This window comes from Triturus cristatus, chromosome 9, assembly GCF_964204655.1.
Source record: "Triturus cristatus chromosome 9, aTriCri1.1, whole genome shotgun sequence".
NCBI lineage: Eukaryota > Metazoa > Chordata > Amphibia > Caudata > Salamandridae > Triturus > Triturus cristatus.
In genome coordinates, this window is record NC_140592.1 from 1136482766 (window position 1) to 1136508614 (window position 25849).

Here is a 25849-nt window from a genome sequence, read left to right on the forward strand (position 1 = left end):
GGATGGATGGATAGATTTTTAATAAAAACAAAAGGTCTTGGTTAACTCCACACCTAAGAAAGTCACACATTTGCTTGCATCCATGCTATATGTCCTTGCATTATTGCAGATTTATGGCTTTCTTGAATTCACAAGAATTTACAGAAGTAGGCCAAGAAATCATATTCCTAGAAAATATTTGTGAACTGCTTTTTAGCACGAGCATATATGCAGGTGTAGATGTGCTCATGTGATAATCTGTTTAGCGTTTGCAAGTTCACTTTCCCTTCAACCACTTTTTTCCCAACCCTGGAAGAAGTTTTACTTCTGTCATTGTCAGGAGTAAATTTAGAACCTTTCTAAGGAGAAGAAAAGATTCGAGAACAGCTGACGAAAAACCCTAAAACATGCAGTTTAGTAGGTTTGCTCAGACTCAAAAGGGCATTCAAACCCTAAAACTATTACTTAACGCAACCTCCAGCCCCAGAATGTAGATCTGTGGAAAGGTGGCAAAATAAGTAAATTACTAGAATTCAAACCCTACAAATGTATGAGCCCTGGCATAATCAAAAAAGCTAATATCAGAGCTTTTACATAATGTGATTGTTGCCAGATATTTTTGCAGGACAGGTAGATTTATGAAGCAACACGTCCTTTGGACAAGTAGATGTTTTATTACATTCCACACCCCTGTGTGAAAAAGAAACTGCGTGAACTATATATCCCTTATGCTCTCCTCTTTCCAGTAAGATTGTGCTCGGAGCATCTGCAGAACTCACCCGCACCACGGAGGCACAAACAAACTTGATAAAGGAGATGCGGGGGGTGGGGTTTGCCCCACACTGCGACAGGCCTGGGCCTGTAGAGATGAGGCTCTGTGTGGCCGGCTGCATTGGTGGGGCACACTACTGAAGAGTAGGGGTAGCGGAGTATCCTCTTGTGAAGATTCTGGATCTGGTACTGAGAGCATCTCCGGCTTGGACTCTCTGTGGAGGCTTTTTTGACACATTTGGCATATAGTTCCCAGATGACCAATCCTGCGAGGCATTTATTGCACCTCTAGGGAACAAGAACTCAATCTGTCTATCAAGAGTTCCCCAACTCCCTTTTCTCTATCCTTGAGTGACAAGTGCACTGCAACCTTACTGAAGGTGCAATTACGTTCTGGTTCAGCATGGTTTTGAGGTAGTGCCGCTGTGCGATTATCCTGGGGGCAGGGGGAGAGGTGCAACGTGTTGGAGTGTGTTCTTACGATGGGTTGTTGTTTATGCTTTCCACTGAGTTGTATTTTACTTCATGAACGATCTATAGGTTTTGGAATGCTAGTCGGGGTCCACCAAACCAGTCTTTCGCTCGTTTACCATGACCAATACTGCTCCTACTCTGAGGGTAATTGCTTGGAATGTGCGAGGCCTTATTTCGCCAAGCAAGAGGCATAGAGCCCAAATGTTTATTAAAAACCGTAAGGCCCAGATCACTTTTCTCCAAAGCGCCCACCTTACTAAATTGGAAATCCTGGTACTACAAAAGAACTGGCGGGAGAAAATTGACTCTACTGCTTATTCTGCGTTTGCTAGCAGGGTATTTATTTGGGTACTTCCTGGGACTCCGATTTTATCTCAAATTGAGGTTATTGACCAAGATGGTCAGTATATAGTACTAGAGGGCAAACTTGGTTGTAAAGAAATAGCTTTCATTAATATTTACTAGGATAAGCCGACTTTCTTGTCCGCCATTGCTGCTCACCTGATCACAGTGGTACATTATCCACTACTCGTGGGTAAATACTAAAATTGTATTGCCTATGGAATCTTGGATAGATCACACCCCTGCCTTCCTCCCTGATAAACAAGTGCACTTGCTTCTTTCGCCGCATCGTCATAGCGTGGGGTTATATTGATTTGGAGTGCCCACATTCCTGGGAGCACTACTATTCCAGTATGCTTGACTTGTTTGTCCATAGTGCTACATTTCTATGCTCTGTACAAATGCACAAACAGGTGACATGAGCTGAATATCACTCTATGACCATAATCCTTTATTGCTGACATTTACCTGGGATATCGTTTGACCCTGCATCCCTACCTGAAGGCTTAATGTTGCTACCCTGGATGACCTGGTCTTTAAATCTGACCTGGCAGACACTATCTGCAACTATTTCAGTGAGAACAATGGCACCGCTTTCTCCTCCTTGGTGGAATAGAAGGCGTTCAAATTGGTTATGTGTGGTCATTGTGTAGCCAAAGTGGCAGGGTTCCGTGGCTAAGTACATGATGAGATAACTGGACAAGAGGAATTTTTACCATAGCTGGAATTGCCTAAAACTGGCGCCCAAAACTCCCCCCCCCCCTTCCCCCACCCATCCATCCCTTCCCCCACCCAGATCATCTGAGGATGGAAAGGGGAAAAACTCTTTGAACTGATAGAGCAGATAAAAATGTATGACTATGGTGCTTATATAGTCAAGACTCACGATAAGGGTGACAAGACTGGGAGATTGTTGGCTTTGCTAGCTAACCCAGACAAACTGAGCTCCAGGATGCTCCATATGCATGCCACTGACAACCACTCGGTGTACATGCAAGTTGGCATTAATACAGCTTTATTAGCTTACTATATCCAACTTTATGCACAACAGGGAACAGCTGACACCCAGACCCTCCATGACTGTTGTAGCTGTTGGGACGAATAGGCTATCTGCTGCAGTGCGGACCTCCCTGGGGAGGTAGCAGTCCAAGAAGTGAAGGGAGCCGTTAAGGTGCTGGCCAGGGGCTTGGTACCTGTAGCAGATGGTCTAACCATTGAGTTCTGCTCAACCTTTGTCGATGTCCTTGCTCTTATTCTAACCAAATAATATAATTCAGCTAGCTCCTCTGGTTGCCTCCCTCCAACAATGAGGGATGCCTCGCTTGTCTCTCTCTATTGAAGAAGAATAAGGCCGGAGACCGAGTGACAACCTTTAGACCCCTTTCTATCCTTAATGTGAATTACAAGGTACTAAGCAAACTTTTGGTCAACAGATTACTACCCCATATAGCCAACCTTATGCACTAGGACCAGTAAAGCTTTATACTTAATGTAGCACAGAACCTAATATCCAGCTATTGGTGCAGGTATTATACGCCCCGCTGGTTGTTTATCCGAAGGCCCTCGCAATCTCCATAGATATCGAGAAGGCCTTTGACTCTTTAGGATGGGACTTCCTGTATGTTACGATGGCCAGCATGGGGCTGGGTAACAGGTTCCTCAGTTGGATGGGCCCTGCTATACACAGCCCTGCTGGCTTGTGTAAAGACTGATAATGTTATTTCAGAACCATGCCAGATAGAAATGGGCATATGACATGGTTGCCTTCTCTTTTTGACACTATTCATCATGGCTGTGAAACTGCTGGCCCTCAGATTGACCCCCCCCCCCCAATTGTATGTTTTCATTTATGCAAATGATCTGATGCTCTACCTGCTGGGTGATCATTCAGATGTAGAGGGGGCCTTTAGGGTGCTGGAGGACTTTGGTTGCCACTCAGGTCTCTGTGTGAACTGGGACAAATCCAATGTGTTCCCCTTATACACCCAAAAGATGGGGGCACATCTCCCTGAAATAGGTTCCGATCTTCGCTAGGAGTGGGTTATGTCCAGTTATCTTGGAGTTAAAGTGAACCACGCTGAAGCCAGATTGTTGGAGGGCAACATCATACCGACACTAGCTTCCTTACGCCAGTCCGCACATTTCTAGCTGACCCTACCACTGTCTGTGATGGACAGGGTTGCACTGTCAACAATGTTTTTTCTTCCATGGCTCCTTTACGTTTTCACTGCTCTCCAGATTCACCTCCTTAAGTCCCTCTTTAGTGCGGTAGATAACCAGCTGATTTACCTCATTTCGGGGCAGATCGTCGCAGGGTCGCTCTGATCAAGTTACAACTTCCCAGTGATGGTAGGTGGGGCGCAGGTACCAGATTTGGAGCTCTGTTAACAAGCTGCAAAGCTAAAATGGGCAGCCTCCTGGAGGGATAAATGTTGGAGCGGGACAACTGTCCGAATATGTCCCTACGCGTGCCACTCTTTTGGCCTTATAGCTTAACCCGCTCCCTCAACAGCGGGAGCACACACCTGCGCTTCTATTTAGTACTCTTTGATTCTCATGGACTTGCACACTCCAACGCACCAGAGCGAAGCTCCCTTATGCGAAAAGACCTCTTTCTGACTGCCCTATTACACCTTTCTTATGAGGGTGACTGGTCTGGCCTATATGACTGAGAACGTTGGGCATGACCACACTGAGAGGCTGATATGCAAATGAGCAACCGCAGAGTTGTATCTACCTAGCTTGCTCTTCCCCCCCCACAACACTTCTTGCTTTGTGGCTTGGTGACATCCGCTATTCAACGAGCATGGGAAGGTGATCGTCTAGAGCCTCCGGAACACAGCTGCCTGAAAGATATTTGTACTACTGCTGGACAAATGCCGGCAATAGCCCTCCTTTACAGGTCGCTTCTATCCCAAGCCAAGGGGGGGCTATCTGGACTTTGTCAGCAATGGGTCTCTGATATGGGATGGGCTTGGTATTCATAAATAATGCTTGGACTAATGTCCTGACCTATACCAGTCGCATGTCCTGTAGTGCCCTATCCAATTTGATTCAGGAACATCATGTTCCCTGGGGTGCAAGTGACCTGTGCACAATGCCAGCTAGAAGGGGCAGATTTTTATCATATAGTGTGGAGCTACCTTATTCTTATTCCTTGCTGACACATGGTACTGAACCTTATTAATGTTTCCACTGAATGAAACCTTGCTAAGACCCTGGCAGTCGGCCTATTTGAGTTATTCTATAAGCCCAAAGCTAAGATAGGTACTACCAGATTCACGGACTTGGCCCTTATCCTAGCCCAACTGCAATTTTCCATGAAGTCCTCTACAGGACCCACCCTTCAGGATTGGAGACTTGAATTGTCGACATCATCTGAGTGTGAAGAAACTCTGTTGAAACCAGACACATGAAGGGGTTGGCGCAGCCCAGAGTGTGCACAGGCATGGTATCTGCCCGCTCACAGATGAGGAAGAACGGTTGTTGTCCTTTTTAGAAGGGGAATCCTCTGAAGAGTGCCGAACCAGTGTACTACAGCCCCGGGGGCCCCAGGCTCGCTAATAGCTCTGTCCCCATACCATACTGTTGAGATTTAGGTGCAGTTAATGGGCCCTGGGGCTCAGGCAGCGCCTTCTCACCCTGAACAACGCTGTTACAACATCTCTATTTGGAATAACACTCGAGTGGCAGTTTGCTGTTGAGTCTTACTATGTTTATTGCTTGATTTTACCTTCTTCCTCCCCCACCCCCCACGTCTGCTCCTTACGTTTAGTTACATTAAACTCACATAACTTGTCTTCGCAAACATTTACTATAGTAACGTATTTTTGCTTGAAGATTATTTTTCCTGATATGATTATATTGTACCTAGCTATGCATAGTACTGTTCAGTCAATGATGACTTCAGCTTAACTGTTGTATGCCTACACATGCAAGACTCCACTCCTGTTGCATTGACACGTTATATTCGAAAATCTTAATGAAATATTGTACAAAAAAGCGATAAAAAATATACATTTCACACTTAAGACATCAACCACAACAGTGATGGATAAAATGCTTCAATTAATTTCAACCACGGGAAATCACTTTAAGTACAATGGGTATGCATAGACGTGGGCCTGTGGTCACTGTGTGACTGGAACCAAGCTGCAACTGACTGAAGAGTCCCAATAAGCCTGAGACCGGTCTTGGGGTGCTTGTGTTCTGGTTCACATAGGACCTGGCTTTGCAGTTCGGGTTGGACTGTTCCTCTTGGAGCAGGACCACGTCTAATTTGAATTTGGCTGGGTCTATCTGGGATGCTGCCTCAGGTAATTACTGTTGGCTCAGATGAACTCCAATATTTTATCCATCAGTTTTTCTGATGTTTTAAGTGTGACGGGTATGCCCAGAAGTGTGTCCCATGCCCACTGTACCACTGGAACCAAGTATGCCCAGACGTGGGTCCAGTGCTCACTGCGTCACTGGAACCAAGCTGCACCTGACTGAGAAGGGCCAAAGTAGGCCGAAATTGGCCTACGTGTGCTTGCGTTCTGGTTCATAGACAACCTGGCTTGGCAGTTCGGGCTGGACTGTTCCTGTTGGAGCAGGACTACGACTGATTTGCACAAGGATGGGTCTTATCTGAGGTGGCATGGTGGGCAAAGAAAATGATGGACAGAGATGTGGCAATACATCCAGATGTGATATTTTCACACTGGAAGTAACCTAATTGTACACCATAAACGCACAAAAAGTTTGTGACTTCTGCCAAGTACAAAGGGATCGAAGAGCAGGGGGAAATGGCACTACACCAGCACTTTCAGTGAGAAATAGAGAGTACACTGGCATGTAAATTAACAGAAGGTCCTCCAGTACCAGATTTTCTTCCATATTCATAAACAGAGAACATTTATGTCTCGTATGGCTTGGCTCCCACACACAGTGTAAATATATCCAATTTTTCAAACTGTTCTATAGACCGCTTTAGATGTCTGTTTATCAAAAAAAGTTTTCTAAACAGCATGGGGAAAGGGGTCAGTGCATTACAGCCTTTGGCTCTTTTCACTGTGAGTGATGGCTTTTTGCTTTTACATATGCTCCTTGAGCGTTTCAGTACCAGATCTGCAAGTTAATTTGTCATTTTCATTTTTTGAAACTATTTTTGCTATTTATAATTTTTTTTGTTTGTTGCTTTGCCAGTGTTTTATTCTTCATGGTAATGTCCCAGTATCTCCCCACACACTGCTGTCATGCTGCTCGCTTATCCCACTGCGGTCATCGTGTGAACGGAAGGCCACCTTTGGTTTTGCATACATTTTAATTGGTTTCCTGTTCTGAGACGGCTAATGTGCTTCTTCTAAACATGTTATGCCATTTTGTATGATGAATTATGGCAAAACCACTTTTAGTGTTTTTAAAATCCATAAATTACTTTATTTTGAAGGGCTATGTTCAGATACCTGCAAGAAAAGGGAAGACTGGGACTAATTACTGGCTCTGGCTATGTGAAGCTGCAGTGTGGCACAAACCATGCTGGTTACTTCCCAAGAAAGCTTTGCCGTGATCTTCTGTTTCGGGACACACATAGTTCCCCTGTATAATTTTCTTGAAAACCATGATGGATAGAGCTACCTGCTTCTGTTCATGCTCTGTTCATGAGTGAGATAGCCCTGATGGCTATTTTGTTTGGCTGCGCACTTTTAATACTTGAGACATCAGGATTGATAGCACGAGAGAATGGTGTGATAATGTGCAGAGCCCTATTGTCATGTCCAGGGCTAGACGAATGCATGTCTGCTTGCCTGAATTAAACCAGTTATTGAATGCTTTCTGTGTACCTATGAAAAGAATGTATAGTCCTTCTCAATTATATGCCAAACCTCAAAGTCATCGAGCAGGGTGAAACAACAGGTACCGATGCACAACAAAGCCTTCATTTACACTGCATCATTGTGAGCCACAGAGTAGTCCTGTTGCGTATGAGGCATTAGGGTTATAATACCCAAGGTGAGATCTGAATCCTAATCCCGAGCGGTGGAGCGTATTTCTCTGTTCGTGTTTCGTCTCCGCGCCTCCCTGTGTTCCATGGCGTTCAACAGTTTTTTCAAGGTGGGTAGCCCATTGCTGTGTTTTTGTTCATTGTCACTGTGCCATGTACCTGTTGACATTAAGCATTGAAGGCCCAGGAGGTTGCTGGCCCTCTCAGTGTACCATATTGTCTTTTCCACCGTATGGAAACTAGTCTGACTGAATTACCCCTAATCTGTAGGGGATTGACCTTTCTTGCATGGTGGATGTAGTGTTGCTGAAAGTTTTCTGCCTTGCCTGGGTTGCAAAGGATAGCTCTTGAAAAAGGGAGATAATATCCCCAAGAAAAGAGAAAGGCTTATTACTTTTGCTCCTGGCATGATTATTTCTTTCATCTTGAAAAAATACACTCTCTTCTTGATGTGCTTTTTGAGCTGGGGGTTGGAGATTTATGAGTTGACTCTCCTAATTTTTATGCTGTTTCTCCCTGAGCTATTCTCACTATCCTAAAGTCTTTCAACAAACATGGTATGTTGAGTCTCGAGCGCTTCCATTCATTCTGCAAAGATATCCTGTATGTGAGCTGTTCCACTGTGAAAGTCTCGACCTGCTCTAATTTTATCTCTGCCCTTTGTAGGTTCTGGTCTAAGTAAGATATTGGCTTAGCTAGATCTTGGCATAAGGCAGAGTGTTGAGTCTTAAATTCATTGATGAGGAGTAGTATATCCCCTCTGGTGGCTGATATATGTGCCGCCTAAGAGTCAAGACCAAGGTCAGAGCCCTGAAGTTCCTCCCTCATCTAGTTCACTGCTCTACCAGACTTAGCTCACTTTTGGGCTTGCATCATGTCTTTTGTGGATGCATTTTGGCGGCGTTTATTTGGAGGTCCACTTCATGTAGTAATGGACCAGAGGTTCCCAAGTCTCCCTGTTTGCCGCTGCAAGGAGGTCAGGAGACATTAGCAAATTCCCAGTGGGAAACAATGTATGTGGCAAGTCAGTTCCAGTCAATAAAATATTAGTTATTGTGGTTAATAGTGAGCAAATGGGATGCAGAGTGTTACGCACTGAGGACCCAGTAGATAATCAGGGGTGCACTCCCCAAATTTAAACCCCCCCAGACAGTATAGAAAAGGGGGAGGGGATCAGAACCAAAACTGTGTAACACAAATCTCCCAACTTTAAGTACCCGGCAGAGGTGTAATTTGCTTGACTGTTTCCTCTGTATGATGCTCCATCTAAGCTCCAGGCTCTGTTTTTACAGCTCGAGGAGCACTGTGGAGGTGACCATAGCGCAGCAAAATAGGCCAAATGCCCCAGGGCCGGAGGCACCCAACGGCCACCTCTGCTAACTGTTTGCAGTAGGCGGGAGAATCACCGCCAGTTTAGACCTCTATCACAATAATTTGCCTCTCCTCTTCCCAGCCACAGAGCAGGGAATGAGGGACCCTGTTGGCCGTCCAGCAATTACCACCATGTCTTTCCCGTGCAGACTCCAGAGGGCTATCGTTTTCCAGTCCATCTACTGCACAGCTTGGTCTTTGGCAGAAGATACCAACAGGCTGAGCCGCTGCGAGGCAACCCACCATGGATTGCAGGCTCCCTTGCTCCTAACTGCCTATTTTTCCGAGTATGTGGCATCAAGAGGGCTACCACCTTGTGCTAACTCCCTCCATACAGCTGTATACGATCCATTCTCCCCTTAAAGTGTCCTTATAGGTCAAACAAGTGCACTCCAGATTATTGAATGTTAGTTTAGGGGAAAAATAAGTTGCAGTTTCATTTAGGTGCCATTTGCTGGGGATGCAGGTAAGAGTAGCACTTTAATAAAATTATCAAGTAACAGCAAAAATTAAGAGAGGACTTGGAAATAAAAGTGTAGCAAGTGGGCTACAATTTCTGAAAGAAGCCAACTGTAGAGAACTATAGTTACTAGTAAAGCAGAATTTCATGGTTCCTAAAACTTTGGAGAATTCAAATACATAAATTATTACATTGAAGAGATCAAACATTTTATAGTGGTTGAGTAGTAGTACTGGTGGTCATGACATACTACTAGAAAAGGCAGAGGTGGGGTGAGGGCATAAGTTATGTTAGAAAATGTAATTATTAGATGTGGAGCAACCTTTTAGTGTAAGTGGTGGAAATAATACTGTTAAAAATATCCGAGCAATAATGTTGAAAGCCCAAAGTTACATTTGGGACCATAACAGGTCTGGGTAAAGACAGACTGCATTGGCATGGCATTCAGAATATAAGAAGACAGACTATTTGGAGCAGAGGATAGCCATTGTATCATGTAGCAACCTCGTATGATTGTCTCCCATACCCTCACTCAGGAACAAAGGTCATTCCTACATTGGAGTCACTAGCTCCGTGTGCTTAACATGCATTTCAATTCAAAGCACACCACCATTGTGAGAAATTGGGCTGTTGGTTGAGTGGGGTTTGAGCCCTAGTCAAGCAACAATTATAATCCCTTGCAGGGTGAAGTACAAAAAGTCACTAAATTAACATGTGCTTAACCCTGGGTAGGGTGGCACAAAAAGCAGTCAGGCTTATAGGCAATTAGTAAAGTATATATGCAGCACACAAACAGTAATAAAGTGAAAATACAACACAAGAAAACTCTCTCACCAATTTGGAATAATAGAGTACATTTTAATAAATTATTTGATACCAAAACAGACAAAAATCCAATCAGTAGAACCGGAGTTATGAATTTGTAAAGTTTCTAATAACACTAGCAACTAAAAGATCAAAGTACCAACCTCTGACATCTATGTGCGCAAGACCGGGTCAGTCAGAAAATATAGCCAACTACAATGGAGTGCGGTTTGGATACAAGAAGTGGATTGGGTCCGGTCAGCGCTTACCTTCAGACTAAAGAAGACATTTTGAGAAAAATGTTCTGAGAATGTAAAGTTCAGTAGTTCACCTCATTACCGGAGATCCAAAGGGCCCTCAAAACCTTGCGGTTCGAATGAGCCTCTGGCACCTGCAAGCGCCTGGATACCCTATCCGGTGATTAGCCGCGCTTTATAAATCCTGATTGATTGATTGGAGGGCTTGTGAGAGAGCTACCAGATCTGAACAAACCAATAATGAGTTCTATGTGTCGATGGAAGACCATTTTTCTGTGTATGGTTTGTGGTCAAAATGCAGAGATGAGTGCAGATGACTAAAACAGCTTGGTACTGTGTACAGTGGTTTGAACAAGTGAGAGAAGGCCAATGAGATGACTGGAGTGGTTTGCTTCGAGTTGAGTGGAAGTTGAAGGGCACACCATTAAGATGTGGAGTTTGTTGAAGCAGAAGGTTATGGTAGATTTAATAATTAGCATGAAGAGAAAAATGCTAATGTGGAAGAGGACTGTATCATGCTGAGGTGGCTGGTAAGATGGGAGAAGGGATGTATAGGGGCTTATGAAGGAGGGGAAGTAGGCGAGTTCTGTTTTTGCTGACTTGCGCACCAGTCCACACTGTTATAGAGAATCTGCTATCCTTGCAGCAGTAAATGTGAGTAAGAGTAGGGACATAGAGGGATAAGTGCCCTTTGCATTATGTTTGTTGAAAAGGCTGTATGATGTCATGCCTGGTACAGAAGAAAAGGATGAGCTAAAAAAGGAGCTGAGTGTAGGCTGTCTCTGGATACCTTAAACCATCATTGGATCTAGAAGAAGCAGTCTGTGAGGCAGTGAGACTAGGCTTGACCAGAAATGTCCAAGTCTACATGGTGGACATTGGAAACGTCCAACGCCTCAAATACTGGCTAATGCTCAAGTCGATTAGGCATTAAGGAGAGGTGCTTGTGCTTCGTGGAGGAGACAAAGCTGTAGACATTTCTGCCATATGTGAAGTCAAGTTTAATCAACCATGGCCTGATATCTAATTGCTCTGTGCTGATAGCGCATGATACTCTTTGTTTTTTAGCTAAGTGCATGCCTTAAGTGTAATGTGTGGGGGGAAATAACAGACCAAAACCTATAACCTGAAGGTTAGTTCCAAAATATTGTAATGTTAATGCCTGTATAAAATGTAAGAAAACTCAAAGTTCAGGCATACTCTTGACACTTAATAAAAGTTTGTGCTAGAACCAAAGATAGCCATCAGGTAGTTTAATATGTACAACAGGGTTAGTCTGACCAGAGTTTCTCTTTGGGACCTCACTCTCATCTTGCTGACCTCTTAACCAACTGGTTGTAGAAACCCAGCTATAACAAGATATGTTTTACTTGGAGATGTGTTCATATCTGTAATTCCAGGTTTATAGGCAATCAACAGCATCCTCATAGCATTATGTTTTACTTGGAGATGTATTCATATCTGAAATTCCGGTTTTATAGACAATCCACAGCATCCTCATAGCATTTTGTACTACACGCTTTCCCAGATTTCACAGATATCCGTGCAGATCTCACACTGCCCGCGCCTAAAGGTTTTGCGCCTGGAAGAGAACTGCCTGGAGCTGAGCATGCTACCTGCTAGTATTCTGAGTGACTCCCAGATCTCTCTGCTGGCGGTGGAGGGTAATCTGTTTGAGATCAAAAACCTAAGAGATCTGAATGGCTATGACAAGGTAAGTGATGAAATAATTCTTACTTGTATGCCCATTTACTTGCTTAATTAAGTTCCTGGAGTTCAATAATTTTTTTGCCAGTGCTGCAGATAAATCGTTAAATAAGAGAGTAGTGTGCTATTTGCTTGTCATTACATGAACGCAGGGCAATCAGATAGGCGAGCTGCATGATGTTTCATGGCTTTCTTTGTTCTACCCTCACCTTCTACTTTAACTCCTCCTTTTGATTCTTTTGCCAAAAGTAAAGTTGTCATGTGTCCGTGCCTTATTGTCTAAATCCTTGTCTTTTCCCTTTCTCTGCTCCCGGTTTCTTTCCTACACATATTATACCTTACTTCACCAATTTCAATTGTTATTTTCCAAAAACCAATACTGCACACTTTTACTTCTCTATAATGTGATTTTCATTAGTATTTATAAACACTGAATACCTTCACCTTGCACTGGCCCTTGAAACATGTAAGTTACAATTCTCTACAATTGGAAATTCTAGAGAGCCAGAAAAGAAGGTACACCATGACACAGTAAAGCAGGAGTAGGTTGTATGAGAACTGAGACGTGTGATAATGCCCATAACAAGAACTTTCATGTGGAAGCTCCTGCATAAAACTGACATTAGCGCTTCCCAATTAATTGAGAAATAGGATGATCTCTTTAATTGATCGGCCTCTGGAGAAATAATTGGTACAGCATTCTTTCCAGATGAGACAACCCAATATCATGCCAAAAATAGCAGCAGAAGATAAAAACAGAGAGGCAAAGTACACACTGGAGAATAGAGGAAGTCACAGTGTAATGTGATTTACTGAAAGAGAGACAGAGACACCTATTGTCATGGAGAGAATGACCTCTGTGAATCCACAGATGAAGATTTGCAGAAGGGAGCAGAGCTATGCTTTAACTCCATATGATTAGAGCGAAGGGAATAAGCTGTGGAAACCATCAACAGGAGCATAAACATCACTGAAATTAAAAGAGGACAACCATAGACCCACTTGTAGATCTTCATTCAGAGCAATTCACTTTTGCTCATGACCCATCCCCAAAATGCTCTACTGAGAGCAGCCACTAGGCACAGATCAGCTGGAGAAGAGGTTAAGAAAGATCCAGCTTACTGGCCCAGCTAGTCTTACGAATGGAAAACCCCCAGATCCGCACATCTCCACTAAAATATCACCATTTTAAATCTGCTTCAGAAGGTGTTTGTAGGGATTCCACTCACCCATCTTAGTCCTACACAGTAGCCTTACCTGCTTCAGTTAATCCTTGTAATTCTGATCCTCTACTTCCTGTTCATTCAACACCCCTCTCCTTTCTTTTCTTCTCCCAATGAAAGTCTGGACCCTTTTGGGCTCCCTTCCATGTCTGGGTGCCTTTGATATGGAAGGGGTCGCATTATAGTAAAAGTATGAAAAAAACCTATCAGTGTTGCCATTAAACTGAACCTAGGGAGAGGAAGTGGTAGCATACTAATGTCGCAGACCTGCAAGTACTAATAGGAATTATACTTTCAATAAACTTCGACCAATGACATCAAGCAAAACACCCTTATTAGGAAATATAACAAAAAAGCAGCTCACTTTAGTGTAGTTTTAATGGTCGTGGGGCTTAAAGAAATGTTAAGGTATGTGTATGCTTTGTTTGAATACCTTAATGAAAATAATATTTTAATTGTCTGTTCTCAAGCTGATTCAAATATTAAGGTTGAAATGTATAGGATTTTGACACAGCTTCGTCTCTTGATTAGCAGAGGTACTGCTGTTTTCAAGAAGGTGCTAGATAGCCTACGTAGAAACTCTAATCGTTAGGGAGTGCTGATTGGTGAGGCCATGTTATTAAAAGTGTCATTACATCGCCACCATTACATCATGGGACATTGTATCATCTCAGGAGGAGACTGCCCAACCTGCCTTTTTTGATTTGATAAATCTTTACCCCTACTTTAGTTCTTAACTAACCATTACTCTTACCTTACTTGTGATAAGGATGTAGCGCCCACTATGTTTGGGATTTTGTTTGCATATACCCCATACGCTCTTCAAAGATCAGTCATGTACTTGCATTTGATCTAATTTAGATAAATTTTCATCTGTAATGGTCTGCCGTTGTTGTCCCGGTGCTGACACTTTTTTGTCCTTTTTCCTATGCAGTACATGGAGAGGTTCACAGCGACAAGGAAGAAGTTTGTGTGACCTGAATTAGCTGCTTCCATATAGTGCTCAGTTAGTGACAACACCAAGAGCTGATGTCCATGTCCGCTTTGATCAGCAGAAAAAGGTGGACTAAATGGCTTCTGGGGCATAGAACTACAAGTAAACCGTTCAGTAGGTGTACGGCATGAAGAGACTGGCTTGACCATTTGGGTCACTTGCGATCGGGACTGGTCACTCTCATGTGAGCAGAAATGTTGTTGAGCATGAAATCCTCATGGCGGTGGACAAACCCATTCTACAGAGGTATTTAATGACTGGCAGTGCCGTTCTTTCCCAGCTTGGAGTTTGCCAAACCATGCTTTGTATTCACAGGAACCAAGTCATGCCCACTCCAACCCCTGCCTTATGACTCGGATGTAGTCGTTCCATGCTGTAGTGTTGTCTTTTCTTTATCAAAGTGAGGGGAATGTAAACACATTTTTCAAACAATATTTGTACTTAAAGTGGATGTTAATCTTGCTGGTTGACTTGCTCCCTCCCTTTAGAGGCCAGTAGAGAGAATGGCTGTTGAATGCACTTGAATGCTGCAATACTTGTTCTTAAAAAAATACAGTAGCACAGTGATGATGTTCCTCAAACCAGACCACCACCCCATTTTTGTGGTGATGGTCAACTTCTAAATTTAATTAATATTTCAGTGCTACAGCCATATTGTACGTTTTCAGTCAGATTGTCCAATAAGTAACCCTAGAGCTGAAAAAAATTAAAATGAAGAGTAATGCTTTTAAAAAGAAGAAACTGACTGCTTCAAAGCTGCTGCACCACCATAAGTCTTCAGCGTATCATCAAACTGTTGTCCTCATTTTGTTATAGTTTTTGTTCTTTACCATTATTTGACATTTGTCATGTTTTATTTGCTTTTTCTATCCAGTAATGATGGGAATTCCTACACACTCCCATTTAGTAGCTATTTTATTTCTGTTTTGTTCTTGATCTGTAACACGTCACATGAAATGCTGCTCAGCAAGCGTTGATCCATCTGCTGCCAATTTCTGCAGATATGTCCACGTTGAACGCTTTGCAGATAAGGAACCTTTCCTCCTTTTGTAAATTGTCTTGTGATAAGGTCTCAAACTGGAGGTGATTTCAAAGAAGAAATTGCCCAGTTATGAAGAAATAGAACATAATCTGAGGGCTGACATTGCTAAATTATTTTTAAGTAACATGGGAGGTTTGTGCTAGCAGCAAACTGCAGAGCACAGGAGCTTGCTTCTTATGGTGGAGACAACGATTCCCAAAGAAGAAATGACTGCTTGACCCTGGAAGATGTGTTCGCTGAAACTGGCTTTACTGGCAGCTAGCAGCAAATAGACATATCAAAGATAGTCCATAAAGTGGCTGCTCTTTTGTCTCGTAGCCGAAAATATAACAAAAACAAATGTATGTGTTGTTACTAACCTATGTCTTCTATTCCCACAGTAGCCCTGTTGTGGTTAGAGAGTTTCCATTTGGCATTCTTCCTATGCACTACTTTATTCCTTTAAAAAGAACAAGGCTGTCCAGTGCACAGGATGTAGAGCACGTACACTCATTTGTCCTAAGTAATAGCTGACAAAAGTACACATTTTAAAGTATAAAAACACCTTGAGGCAGAGCAATGTATCCTATATAGTGCCCTGATACCTCAGTAAGGGGAAAAGGGCACACAGCTCTAGGCCTGTTAAATGACATTTTAAACAGCCAAAAACACACACCGTGAAAGGGACAGCTGGGAGTTCAAATACTTAAAGTTTAAAGTAGAGTAGTTGAGCATTGTCATGAACTCCACTAGCTTTATATGATGGCATATCAATTAAATTAGTCCTATTTCAGTGGGACATGTGCTTGTGTTATCGGAGCTGTACATGCTGTTTCTGTTGGTTTGTAGGGTTTGCCCGACCTGACGACGAAGCTCCCTATCATTGGTGTTTGCCCGCGACAAGGCATCACATTGTTTGCAGATATCTGTAGCTTCTGGAGGTGGTGGTGCAGCTATTGTTAGGAAAGTCTGTGATGCTGCTGCTACTGTTAGTGGACCTAGCACTACTTAAATTTGCTGCAGACTTCACATACAGCGAGCAATGTGCCACTTTAGTAGTGAACCACCCAGGGCAGGCTTCATCACATTTCAGTGCTTAGGATTTCATTATCCCTGGCTTCCATATCTTAAGGATGGCGTGTCAGCACACATTCAATACTCATTCGATCTACTTCAATGTTACATTTTTTCAAGTCCCGTTCTTTTGTAATGGTCATGTGAACCCATGAGTTATGTTGTTGTTTGCCTTCCAGGAGAGATGTCTATCAGTAGGGTTGTCACATTATCGTGTTATGACCTTTCTACTGATGACCTTGATGTTGTGATATAGGATAGACTTAACTCTGGTTAGTCTGGAGATATGCTTGGATAGGTCTGTCTCTTAATACTTTTTAAATGTTACAGTATCAAAGACTACTCAGAAGTTGCTTGTTGGCCCATTCCTTTAACTTTAGCTGCATACCTTGATTTTCCTTGTTTGTGCTCCTTTGGGTGAAATTGTGCTCCAGGTATGGACGCTGAGCATTTGTGAAGCCTTGTGGGTTGTTTGGCCCTTTTAGTTACTCTTAACTAGTCTGTGACCTACAGTAATATGTGAGGCACCTAGCCCTTGCCTCCACTTGTTAGCAACACAATGTAGGCCGTTATATTAATATTAGGTCTCTTGGCACTGGGAATAAAACAGCTGATAATGCATACCCTATAGATTAAATGGGGTGTAGATAATTTCCCACTAAATAGGGACTCAGAAGTTAATGTCCATAAAGATGGAACTAGAACATGGAAGGTTCTAACGCCCAGTCTGGAACATTTACATTGAGGTATAGCAAGAAGTTTGTTTGAAGGGCTCTGGAAGGATCATAACTTGTGAGTTTATGGCAATGACAAGGTGGACGATTACTGTACAAATTGTGCTTCAAGCACAAGACTTTGAAGTAGATGCGAAGTTTACCTGCTAACCAGTGTAGGATACATAACATGTTGGTCGTGTTACTTTGTTTAGGAACTCCTAGAACAAGTTAAGCTGCTTGGTTTTGAAAGATCTGTAGAGAAAGAAGCTTATTCCCAAAAGAAATCTGAATTCCAGGTGCCCTGCCTTGACCCAGCCAAGGCTGAGACTTCTGGTTTCATACAATTGAAGAGGAACATTTTAAATAGAGATGGAGGGCATTTAGAAAGAACAGGATGAGACCACCCAAAGAGCCTGAGATGTCATTTGGAGTTTAGAATCCGTTTAAAAGCCTGGGATTTTAATCACCGTATCAGGGAAAGGGCAGTTACGTACATACGATGGCTATATGGAATTGCTAAATAGTGAGGGGTAATACTCTGCCCCAAGTACCTCCGTCTTGTCAGCGTTTATTTTAAACCACTGCTAACCTCGGCCAGACATTTCTTCAAAGTGTGAACATTTTTAGATGTAGAAGCAGGACAGAATAGAATTTGTATGTCATCCACATAGGTGAAGAGATGAACCCCCAAGTAATGTACTAATGCAGAGTGGTTGGACTTCACATTCAATAAATAAGGCAAGAGAAAGGAGCTGTTAGCAACCCCGCGCTGTAAAGAAAAAGGATCTAACTAATAGGGGCCTAACATCACTATTTTTCAAGCAACCCGAGAAGAATGAATTAAACCATTGAAATACCATTCCATTAATACCAGTCAGCACTAGTTTGCTAAGTAGGATGCTCTGATCGACAGTGTCAAATTCTGCTGAGAGGTCTAACAGTATCTGGGCATACACACCGTCTGCATCTGCTGCCATATACAGGTCCTCCAGAGCCTCTGCCATCACCAACTTCATCCCTCTTCCCCGGTAAAAGCCCTGTTTAGCATCATTGGTTCCTTTTGGCTCATTGTACACAGTGGGGTGTAGCCCAAGGCGTAGGCTAGTCTGCAGGCGTTTTAACTAGGACTTACTTGAATAAACGATAAAGCAGTGTGGCTTTTCATAGATTTTGGCTAAACCAATGCAAAGTATGTCTTATCCCACCTCAGATTTGGAATAGTCATTATATCACTTGATAAAGTTGTGAATCGTGACTGATGCACTTACGGAATCTCTTGATGCCAATAATGCTTCAGTTGATCAAGGAGGTTCACACTCATTTAATAGCATTACCTCTACAATTTGCCTTGTTGTGCTCAGAGCTGTCGGTGCACTTGCCACCTTTGTTGAAACTCTGCCTTTAGGAACTAATATCAAAGTCAATTAGCCAAGCTCTCATGTGGCATCTCTGGTCTCATGGTTAAAAAACATTTATTTAGATCTTTACCTCTAAAATGTTTCTGTAGTTAGGCTTCTGCTGGTGAATGTGTTCTTAGTGGAATTTTAGAAAATCTTTGGCTCTTTTAATACTGCCCACTAACCATATTGGTTACAGTGGTGGTAGTCATGACAAAACTGTGAACTGTTGGTAGGTTTATTGGACACGGTTGAAACATGTCTGAGCAGGCTTGAAGTAAAGCATAACCTCATTAAGGTTGTTGATTTTTCCCTTGACCACCAGATTAAAGTCTGTTTTTTTAGTTTCCATCAAAAACGTAAAGACTTGGATACATTTGCATTTCACATTTATCAAAACCGCGCCATGCAAAAACAAATTATTCTCAGCTAGCATTGACCTCAGTGTTCACCATGCATGTGCCTTTTACTGGCCTTAAGTGCCCTGGGCCTGTGACTTTCAAAAGTCTACTTCATTCTGTTTTTCAGGCATTTATCCACATCTCAGATCCCTTTCCACTCTTACCATATGCCCGAGGACAAGACAGACACAGTGGTAGATGCTTTACAGCCTTTCACAAATGTGATGTTTCGTGTAATCTCAAACGGTGCTTTACACAACTTTTTGTCCCACTACACTTCTTTGTATTGCAAACGGAATACACTTACCAATTTATGTATTCTGTCTACCAAGCATTCAGCCTTATGCGTTGTTTAATAAAGCTGACTTCCGTGTACCTAATCGTTTGTACTGAAGCAAATTGTACTCTATTATCAGTCATTTCAGACCTTGCATCGCCATCTTCCACTAGTGCTTCTTCCACAAACTTCACTACCACCTTTTTACTCCATTCTCCCATGAGGCCCTTTTCAGATCACCATCTACAGCAGTACGTAACTAACTAAAACAAACCTCACCTATTTCCTGCTTAATGGATCTTCATTACAAGTGCCAAGGGGCAAGGAATGCACCTGCCCTCGCATAAATGAAACACACCACTTTGAGGCCCATATTTATCAAACATTCTCGCAGTGTAGCTAGCCACATTGCTGCGCTGTGTCAAAAACAAAAAAATGCAGGAATTCACTGTATTTACCATTATACGATGCATTCCTGTCCTGTTCTAGCGCTGGCGCAATTTTGATTGTCTAGCGCCAATGCAAGCACCCATGCACCATTGTGCAAGGGAGCCTGCATTTTAGGCAGGATTGTTTTTGGGCAGGGAGGGGCGCCTTTCTGCACAAAAATGATCCCCAGAGGCGTTTTCCTCTTTCTGAATGTTCTACAGGAAGGAAAAACAAAGATGTTTCTCCTTGTTGCTCCTCTGGTGGGGAGGCATACAGTTCTGTGGCATTCCCAGGCATACCAATTTTGGAAAAACTGGAAATGTGTCGGTATCCAGGGGTGGATGTGTGGGAACAACCACACTCCACCCATTGCAAACCTCCCTGCCGCAGAGGTAACTCAAGGCAGCAATGTGCCCTGTCTTGTGTTACTCTAGATTGATCAAGCCACTCAGAGTCACACAAGTTGGGCTTGTGTGGCTTGATAAATTTTATTGAGGTTTTGAATCGCCCTTGCGTGGCTCTAGGACGATTCAAAACCTCGATAAATATGGACCTGAGTGTGCAAGACAACTCCTCCATCTCCATTCCTGCTGTAACTGTCTCTCCTCTTCAAAAACTAGTACTCACATTGTATACACTTCTCCCATACAGCTATTTACAGTATTATAAGCTATTTAGTCTCACCTTTACTTGTATTTCAGACTTGATGATGGACCGCTAGTTTTGGCTCAGAGAAATTGGATGTAAACATCAGATGTTCCTAAGGCAGGTGCAATTGCAAGAGTGAAACATTCCCACAAAAACTAGTGCACACACAAATATTACAAACTGGCACCTGGTCATGATGTGATCAGTGATTTTTGTAAACGATCATTTAATTCATCATTGGGAATTCATCAGTCCATTCATTAGACAACTCTACCCACTAATTAGCAGAAAGGGAACATACATCAGAAAGGAAGGAATGAGAAAGAAAACTGTCAGTCTAATTCTGAGCTCAGACTAGGAGAGGCATAATAGAAGGTGAGTGATGGCAGATCATTATAAGGAAGCATGAATAAACAATGGCGGGGAAAGGGTGACTGGGAAGTTAAAACAAAACACTTTAGTGCAAATGGAGACTTTAGGTTGTATTGTATGTGCAGAAGGATAAATGCAGTAAATGCAACAGATCGATAATCTCTAGGTCCTCGCAAGATGACTGTCACACGTGTTAACTGAGGTGCACTTTACTGATAATTTCATAGATTCTAATTGTATGTTGAAAATCAGAAAAATGGATAATAAAGTTTGAAGTAGAACATGTTTTTTCTCTAGAAAGAGTAAACAATTGTTAGTGAATAAAATGTTTTGTCTTGTAGTAAGATTTTCACGCTGTAGTACTCCCTACTCAGTGGCTCAGCATAAAATTACATAGAACCATGATTTCATGGGGTATATATGATTGATGTTGTTCTACAAGAGACTTATCCAAAATATTCTCCATTAGAAGCCCCGCATCAGCCTCCTCTTTTGGTCCTATGCAGTTTACAATGGGTGAAGTTACATTTCTGAAGGCACGCAAAAAAGATATAGGTATTCGATTTCTATATGACAGGATTAAAAGCCACGAAAAAGGCATGTGTATTTTTTGCTGGGATGTTTAAAAACGGGGATTTTATTTTGAAGATTGAGTCCCAAAGTATATTAGGGTCAGGAGGAATGATTAAATATGCCCAATTAAGAGAATGCATAGCCGCAAGATACCATGTTGTTTTCATAGAACTGAAAACTTAAATAATTGCATATGTGGTTTTTTTCCCTCATTAATAAAAACATTTTGTTGGGGTGTGTCTTATCCTCTGCTAACAAAGAGCAATTTTCCACTGCACATTTCATGTTCTCTTAATTTCTCTTCGGCTGAATCATAAATATTGCTCCACTATTTTTTATATAAATATTTCTTCTAAACTGGCAGTAATGCAATGAAATAGGCTTGATAGCAGGTATGCTGACCTCTGATCATAACTTTTTCTTCTAATGAATTATTTTAAACTTGGTTATTATCAATGGCATTTCCTTTCTCATTTATACCTTGGCATTATTATTGTGTCACCATTACACCTTTGCCTTACTCTTAAAAGCACCCAGGATGAATTCTAAATGATATGCAAAATTCCACATGTTAATGTATAATTAAAATGTACCTTGGCTGTCTGTATTTATTTTAATAAAGGTTCTTTCAAAATGTAAAATATAATACTCTTTGCCTACTGTAACCTTCTTTATGATGTGCTATTCACAGTGTATACCAGTTAGAATGATGCTCTCAACTGTACAGATGTAGCTACATTTCAAACCGCTATAAGAGGCTTTGGAGGGCATGAAAAACCCTTGCTTTAAAACCCGCATGTACAGAGATGTCATTCTGGTGAAAAATTGCTCTATTTTGCTGAAATAACATCATGCCTGTAAATAGGTTAAATTTGTAGTAATATCATATTAGACTCATAACATATACGTGTGTGTGTGTGTGCATATATATATACACTGAATAAACCATAGGCTTCAGGGATGTTATAGTTATGAATTAGCATTTAAAAAACCTTTAAAATTCACGGAAAAAACAAAAGATTTCAGAGACGTTATAGTTACGCTGACATTTCATTCGTACAAAACTAGACAAATTCAGCTGTTCTACTTAGCTGAGCTAACTAGAACTTGCGCCCCCGCAATGCACTGCTGATGACATCACATATTACATCACTCATGACATGGTCAGTGACATCACTGATGACATCTCAAATGACATTACTGATGACCTCATCCAGTGAGTGTGAGTGTTTCTAAAAAGTTTAAGAATGTAATATTTATACGGCAAGGTGTATTGAAGAATGAGTGGGTGTATGAGTGTCTGTATGGATTATTCAGTGGGTGCGTGACTGACTGTATAAGTGAGTGATGATACATGTCTCAGTGAATGTATGGGTGAGTGACTAATCTATGTGAATGTATGTATCAGTCGGGCAGTTGGTGTGTAAGTGGCTGCTTGGGTTGGTGAGTAGCTACATGAGTATATGGGTTGATTGGTTGCCTGAGTATCTGTTTGGGTGCCTGAGTAGATGTGTGAGTGGTTGGGGAGTGTGACTCCCTGCATGGATGTGTGAGTGGGTGATTCACTAGGTGTATGGGTTCATGAGTACGTCTACGAGGGGCTGTATGGGTGAGTGAGTGTGCGTATGGCTGTGTCGGTGAGAGAATGGATGTCTCAGTGGTATATGGGTGAGTAACTGCATATGTGTAAGACAGTGTTGGAGTATATAAGTGACTGTGAGAGTAAGTGATTGTGTGAGTTGCTGTATGGATGAGTGTGTGCTTGTGTCAGTGATTGTATTAGAGAGTAAGTATGTGTTAGTATCTGAATAAGGGAGGTGGTGTCTTTATAACTGAAAAGGTGAGTAAATGGCAGTGTGATTAACTCTTTGGGTGAGTGACTAAGTGTGTGAGTAAGTTTGGGTGAGTGGTGGTGTGTAAGTGTCTGTATGAGTGCATATATCAGTGACTTGGTGTATGAGTGGCTGTATGGGTGAGTGAGTGAATGTGTGTGTAGAACAGAGGTATTCAAACCTTTTTGCTTTGAGCCCCCCTACTCAAGTTGTTTGGAAGTTGTGCCCCCCTCCAAAACTTTATGAGAAGGATTGGGAGAGCGGTAGAGACAGACTGAGCACAGGGGGCAAGACTTATGAGATCCTTTCAATGGTACTGTAGTTCAAAGTCCACACTGAATATGAGACTTATAAAACAGCAAATATATCGAACAAAACTACCAATTGACTCTAAAATACTGCTCCCCATAATTAGGTGCTGTGAACCCCTCACACTCCTGGGCCCTAATGCAACTGCGCCTGCAGCACCAATGATAACTGCGGCCCTGCGTAGCAGGCTATCACCTCTGCTGCTTTCACCTCAAAAGCAGTAAGGGTGACCCAGGCTCTAATGCTAGCAAGGACCATGGGCCCCCACAGCACCTTTTTCATAGTAAGGAAGACACAATTGTGGGACAGTTGTCACTTACACCCTTGCCGCAGTACCTGTTACACTAATGATGGCCCTTTTAAAAAGAAAAAAAGAACAAGCCCCTATATACTGCACCCTTCCTGGGGGGCATCTCTCTGAGGAAGTCGTCTCTGTTCATTTGTAAATAAACAAATGAGCCCCCACATAGTGCCCCTTGTTCTGAGCCATATTGTTGTCACTACCCATGGATTTTGTTCCTTTTGTGTTTCCCTTCTGTCGTTACTAATTATTAATGATACATATTCACAGTGCTTTCTGTCGCAGGCTGGGACTTCATAGCACTATAAATACATAAGTCTGTATTCCACACTGCGCCAACTAGGATTCAATTCTGTGCCTGTCTGCCTGCCTGTCAAACACACAGACATCTACAGTGATCACATTAGCCAACTGAGATGTCGCATTTGGCACAATAAGATTACTTTTTTAATGGTAGTTTTATATAGCGCAAATGTGACCCGAGATGTTGCAGCACTTTACATGAGCACAAATTACATTACACAAGATCAGGTTCGTTTGTAGGCACGGGAGATTAAATGATTTGCCCAGAAAAACAGGACCTTTAACTTGCATTTATTTTTTATTTCATTGTGTGTGAGTTACTTTTTTTCCTTTGTAACTGTGTATAAAATAACAAAATCCTTACTGAATCATTTGTTCTTCTTATCCACCTTTTTGACCCTGCTACCACACTCAATGGCCCCAGGCCCCATAGCAAAGGAATTCTATACTTTACACTTCAAGTCTGTTTGTAAATGAAAATGGCATGGAAATGCCCCAAATAAAGAAGGCCACATTTCCAGGCGATCGTCATTTACAAATATTTGCTGAGGCATTTGCGCCCCCTTGGGAATGCGTCATGGAACCCCAGGGGGGCGGGCCCCACAGTTTGAAGACCCCTGGTGTAGACCTATGAGTCAGTGGGTGGGTATGTACTAACTGGTATTGGTGTGTCTGTGGTTTCGAGAATGGTAGTCTTAAATTTTGGAGTGAGTGTAGGAAAGGTTATATTAGGGTGTGAGTAGATGCATCAGACATTATGTGGATGATGTAATCAGTGATGTCACTGCCCATGTCATGAGTGATGTAATATATGATGTCATCAGCAGTGCATTGCGGGGTGCGAGTTATAGTTAGCTCAGCTAACTATAACGGCTGAATTTCTCTGGTTTTGTATGAGTGAAATGTCAGCCTAATTATAACGTCCCTGTAATCTTAGTTTTTTCCGTGAATTTCTAAGGGTTTTTAAATGCTAATTCTTAACTATAACGTCCCTGTAACCTTTGTGTTTTTGCTGTAAATTTCTTAATTTTTTTAAAGTAGTAGTCGCATTTGCTGAGTGGTGGAGAAAGGGGGCTGGGCCTCCGACCAGCTCTCAGGAATTCCATTGCTTAGGACTTATAGGAGGTACCATGTGGCCCCCCAGGTCCCTCAGAGGTAAAGTGAACTTCATACCTCAACCAGTAGTGTGCCAGGAGGCGCGTTTGCAGAGTGGTGGAGAAAGAAGGATGTGGTCTCCGAAGACCTCTTTGCAATCCCGCTGGGGGCCAAGTACCCCTCCTGTTACCTCCCGTAAGTCCCACAAAGCAGGATTGCTGAGTACTGATAGGCCACGCCCCCTTTCTCTACCAGTCTGCAAACACGCCTCCCGGCACGCTCTTAGTTAGGAGATGAAATCCCCTTCACTGCTGGGAGTCCTTAGGGGCCAAATAACCTACCTGTTACCTCCAGTAAGCCCCACACAGTGAGATTGCAAAGAGGTGTTCACAGGCCACGCCCCTTTTCTACACCACTCTGCAAACGCACTTCCTGGCGTGCTCTTGGTTGGGGCCAAACAAACATGCAGCTCCCTCTGCCCAAAAGCAATTCCGCTCCACTTCATGGAAGCAAGAGCATTTTTTCTGCTCTTCCTTCCATGCGGAGTAGAGTTTGCTATGGCAAGGCGGGAGCAGTGCTCCCACCATGCCATAGCAAACTGCAATTTTCCTGGGGTGGGCACCCCGGGACATTGCTGCAGCCGGTTCTGGGTGGTGCCGGTGCCCAGGGCCATGGAGGGCTCCTGGAGGGGGCTACGCAGTCCCCCTCCCATCTACATTGTAGCCCTGGGAAG

General features: G+C 42.6%; 1 protein-coding gene across 2 annotated transcripts in view; it reads left to right on the top strand.

The window, feature by feature from the left end:
* Positions 1 to 21922, top strand: part of LRRC57 (leucine rich repeat containing 57) — a 120017-nt gene extending 98095 nt beyond the window's left edge. For both annotated transcript variants that reach the window (XM_085627065.1, XM_085627066.1), the window contains exons 5-6: positions 11973 to 12158; positions 14309 to 21922. In XM_085627065.1, the coding sequence (XP_085483191.1) occupies positions 11973 to 12158; positions 14309 to 14350 (228 nt within the window). In that variant the 3' untranslated portion in view covers positions 14351 to 21922. The remainder of the gene's footprint in view (positions 1 to 11972; positions 12159 to 14308) is intronic.
* Positions 21923 to 25849: the final 3927 nt, after the last annotated feature.